Raw genomic sequence first — 4,221 nt, 5'->3', positions numbered from 1 at the left:
ATTATAATTTTGTTTGGATTTTGTATTTTTTAAAAGGAACAAATAATATAATTTATTAAAAAATAAACGTATCAGACGACAAAAAATTAACCCCTGCTACACAACAAAGAAAAATATTCTTTACAAAATGATGATTTATTTTTATTATAAAAGTAATAACGGGTTACTCTACAACAGTCTATTCGCATAATAAAAATTCCCTCTGGTTACTGCCAGCAACAAAACTGGAAGGTAGGGCCTTGGGCCCTTGGCAATTTGCAATTGGCATGGCATCTTCCAGTTGTTTGGATCCGAGATAAGCCCACTTTGTCCCTATTTCAGTTACGGAGCAAAGTTCTAATTTTGTCCTCATTTATAAAAAAAGAATTCAAAATATTTTAACAAAATAACAATCACCATTCCATAAACATGGTAAAAATACTAAAAGGACCCACAAAACACCTTTTTAGTTATAGAAATAATATAATATATTCAATATAATCATAAAAGATATGGTATTACATCAATTATCTAATTTAAAAAACTTGTATTTTCAGCCGTCTATTAGCCTAAATAGCAACTTATTAACATTTTTGACCATTCAATCAGCCATCTTTTGCCTCTTAACTTTCTAACATTTCAAAACATAACATAACAAATACTAAAATCATCTATAGAATAATAGATCAAATTACCTGATACAAAATTACAACTACCATCCCTTAAGTTAACCCTAATTACAAAACCTAAAACATACATATTTCTTCTACTTATAACCAAAAAGAGTACAACATCCCAAGAGTATCCAAAAAGCAAAGAGCAACTTCTAACATCCAAAAAATCAACATTTCAAGAACAAAGTCTACTCTTTAATCCATACTCCTACTCTCGAGTCAAATCCCGCTAAAATAAGTCAACCTAATTCACTGCAATTTGATCCGGTCAAGGCTATCCGATACAATCCGCATCTTGGGTCGAACCTCCGGGTCAATTTCAGTACAATTAAGCGCGATATGAAATGCAGCCACCACTTGTTTCTTCGCATAAACTTCTTGTAAAAGCACCGGGTCAATAATCTCAGACAACGGTCTTTCCTCTCTAAACACTTTCCTCACAAACCCCTCCAACCCTTTCCCATCGTTATCGAGCCCGACCCCATCTGGGGCCCGGCCCGTTAACATTTCCAACAACACAATCCCAAAAGAGTAGACATCACATTTCGGGCCAACTTTCTGGCCCGAAATTCGGGCTTCTGGAGCCACATAATAATTTGATGAAAACGAGCTTTTTGAGCTAGTGAATGAAAGTTGGCTCGACCCGCTTAGCTTTCGAGAAGTGGATTTTGTGATGGAGGTGGTTACTAAACGGGTCAACCCGAACCCGGATATGAAAGGCTGTAAATCGTCATCGAGAAGGATTTTTGATGATTTTATGTTCCCGTGTACGTGTTTTCGTGGGCTGCATTCGTGGATGTGGGCCAGACCCCTTGCGGTTCCTTGAGCAATTTTGAGCCTTGAGGCCCATGACAATGGCGGCAACGGGTTCGCAGGCCCACCTACATCTTATACCGGAATATACAATTAGACAGAATGTCATAGGTAACCTTAAAGTTTATACGAGTAATAAAATAAAAGATAGTTCTAGAATACTTTTATTTTTGCACTTTTTGTAAGAATGATAGTTGTTTGTTTATGAATTGTATGTGGTAAGGTACAAGTTCCACTACATGATGTGTGTACAACAAGTGGTCCTTACCATTTTAGCTGTTGGGTCTCTTTCAAACTGTGAATGTGGTGGTTCACATGCCCATAATTTACCATCATTTCAAAAGGGGTCCAATTTTATGGCAATCAAATCATATAATTATTCCAACCAAATAAACACTAGAAGGTGCAATTTCAAATGGTGTTATTCAGACTGTCTTTATTTATTATACAGTATCAACAAATTTGGCTATAAAAAACATATCAAATGTTTTAAAATTCATTCATAACTATACTTCTGTCTTTACAAAATAAATGATATATGTACAACAGTTGTGTCTTATTTAGCTCTTATATTGTGTAGTACATTTTTGGCATTGAGAGCATTATTCCACTTAGTAAAATACCATATAAACTGCAAACAAGTTCATAAAAGAACAACATGGTCTATCCTAATTTACCCAAACAAGATGCACCAAATCTTTTATTTCTTATTGGTCAATTAAGTAAAATCACAATTAATATATTATTAATCTATAATTGTTGGATAGAAAATAGGGTACTTACCATGAAGTGCAGAGTACAAGCTCCCATTGCTAACAAAATCTGAAATCAGGAGCTTCTCATCATTTGCATAGTAATAAGCTCTTAACCTAACTATGTTAGGGTGTTGAACTCTCCCTATGGTTTCTACCTCCGCCTCAAACTCCTTAAGCCGCCATGTGCCGTCGCCTTCGCTTAGCCGTCTCACGGCCACCACCGCACCCACCGCCGCACCGGAACCACGTCCGGCGACGACCTTGTACACTATCCCTGTTTTGCTCTTTCCCACCACATAAGCTGATGCCCTCAGTAAATCCTCTAATTCCAAACCAAATCCTTCATCCATTACTACGAATTTACCATCTTGTCCTTCTTCTTCATTCGTAATCACTGTAATCTGTTCGTTCTCCTGTTTTTCCTTTTGCCCTAATTTGGCCTCGCGAGACCTCCATTTTTTCCGGTAAACCCACATGGAGAAAAACATTATCCCGATAACTACGGATACGCCGGAGATTAAAGGTACTGTAACAGACCCAGAACTGTCATTGGTTTTGCCTGGTAAAGCGACTGAAGAACCCGGGTCTTTGGGGGTATCCGGGTTGGACAAAACCCTAGGGTTCTGAGCTTCCGGGTCGGAGCACTGTGTTTCTAATGGAAACCCACAGAGAAATGGATTCCCGGTGAATGCCGTTGGCCCTTGGTTAAGCAGAGATCCTACGAGCGGTATTTTTCCGGTGAGGTTATTATGACGGAGGTCTAGACTAACCATTACCTGAAACAACCCATACGACGCCGGAATCTCACCGGATAACTGATTGTAGGACAGATTAAGCGTACCGGTGAGGTTTGTGAGGTTGCTGAGAGACTCCGGCAGAGACCCGTTTAAGAAATTTGAAGATAGATCCAAAATCGTGAGAAACTTGAGAGTTGTGATTTTCTCCGGGATTGGTCCAGTGAGATAGTTGTGAGAGAGGTCTATAGAGAGTAGATTGGTGGCATTGAAGAGGTGATCCGGGATGGGTTTGGAGAAGTTGTTGTTAGAGAGGGAGAGGTGGCGGAGGTAGACGATTGCACCGAGCTCCGATGGAAGGTAGCCAGTGAGATTCTTATTGGGTAGAAAAATGCTAGTGACACGGTGGTCGGAGTTGCAGGCGACGCCAGTCCAGCGGCACGGCGTTAAATCTGTCTCCTTCCAGGTGGTGAGTGATTTAGTAGGATCATCTGTGACGGCGGCCTTGAGTGCCAGCAGTGAAAGCCCATCGGAGTTCAATGAAGACGAAACAGAAAAACAGATTAAAAGAAAGAAGAGATGAATTTTGATGGGAATCATGGCGTTGGATTCAACTGATGATCATCGATTCATAATGCAACGAGGGGTTACGATGAATCGGAGGAAGATGATGGTAGAAGAGTGTGTATCTGAGAAATTTGAATTTATTGGTGGATTAATCGAGGTTGGTGGTGAAGTAACATGGGGTTTAAGAAGTTTTTGAATTTTAATGGTTTTCTGTTGTTTATAAAGAACATTGGGATAAGTGGCAACACTTCACTTAGACCTTAAACGTTTACTGTAACTCCATACAAACCCCTTGATTATAAAAATTATCAAAACGACCCCTCTGATGTTAGGAAACCACATGATAGTTGTTCATATATCTAAAAAAAGTCAAGATAATTTATCTGTTGTCAAAACAATAATATTTAGGACATTGGACAAACCTCAACATAAGTTATAAGTAGTTGTGCATCTATGAGAAACCCTAATAAGTAGTCGTGCATATTTTCAAATAGAGAAAAATGGAGGGGTTCTAGATGAAAATATAGAGTGGATGTCTTCTTATGTAGGTGTTGACTGTCTTAAGTGATCGCGTCGTTAACGTTAAAACTAAAACCGAAGACAAAACACGGATCTACTTATTTAAATAACCTTAAGAATAGAAATTAGAGACTAAAACTGCTTGAAATATGCACGGATATTTTAGATATTCGAAATCAA

General features: G+C 38.5%; 1 protein-coding gene across 2 annotated transcripts; it reads right to left on the bottom strand.

Moving 5' to 3' along the window:
* Nucleotides 1-651: 651 nt before the first annotated feature.
* LOC111897879 (receptor protein kinase-like protein ZAR1) lies at nucleotides 652-3,806 on the bottom strand. Of its 2 annotated transcripts, none has more exons than XM_023893821.3 (2): nucleotides 2,250-3,806; nucleotides 652-1,534 (listed from the first exon to the last, which is right to left on the bottom strand). In XM_023893821.3, exons 1-2 carry the CDS (start codon nucleotides 3,553-3,555, stop codon nucleotides 903-905), a joined length of 1,938 nt encoding a protein of 645 aa, XP_023749589.1. In that variant the 5' UTR covers nucleotides 3,556-3,806; the 3' UTR covers nucleotides 652-902. The 2 variants fall into 2 exon arrangements, with proteins under 2 accessions (XP_023749589.1, XP_023749588.1); XM_023893820.3 differs by having other exon boundaries at nucleotides 652-1,540; nucleotides 2,250-3,800.
* Nucleotides 3,807-4,221: the final 415 nt, after the last annotated feature.

The sequence above is a fragment of the Lactuca sativa genome, chromosome 5, assembly GCF_002870075.4.
Source record: "Lactuca sativa cultivar Salinas chromosome 5, Lsat_Salinas_v11, whole genome shotgun sequence".
Taxonomy (NCBI): Eukaryota; Viridiplantae; Streptophyta; class Magnoliopsida; order Asterales; family Asteraceae; genus Lactuca; species Lactuca sativa.
This window is presented reverse-complemented; position numbering and strand designations above follow the sequence as displayed.

Excerpts from the sequence above, each read along its gene's own strand:
- LOC111897879 (XM_023893820.3), bottom strand. The coding sequence starts at position 3,555 with ATGATTCCCATCAAAATTCATCTCTTCTTTCTTTTAATCTGTTTTTCT. Across the intron at positions 1,541-2,249 it reads CTTGTACTCTGCACTTCATG|ATGTAGGTGGGCCTGCGAAC; the intron begins GTAAGTACCCTA and ends TTCCGGTATAAG.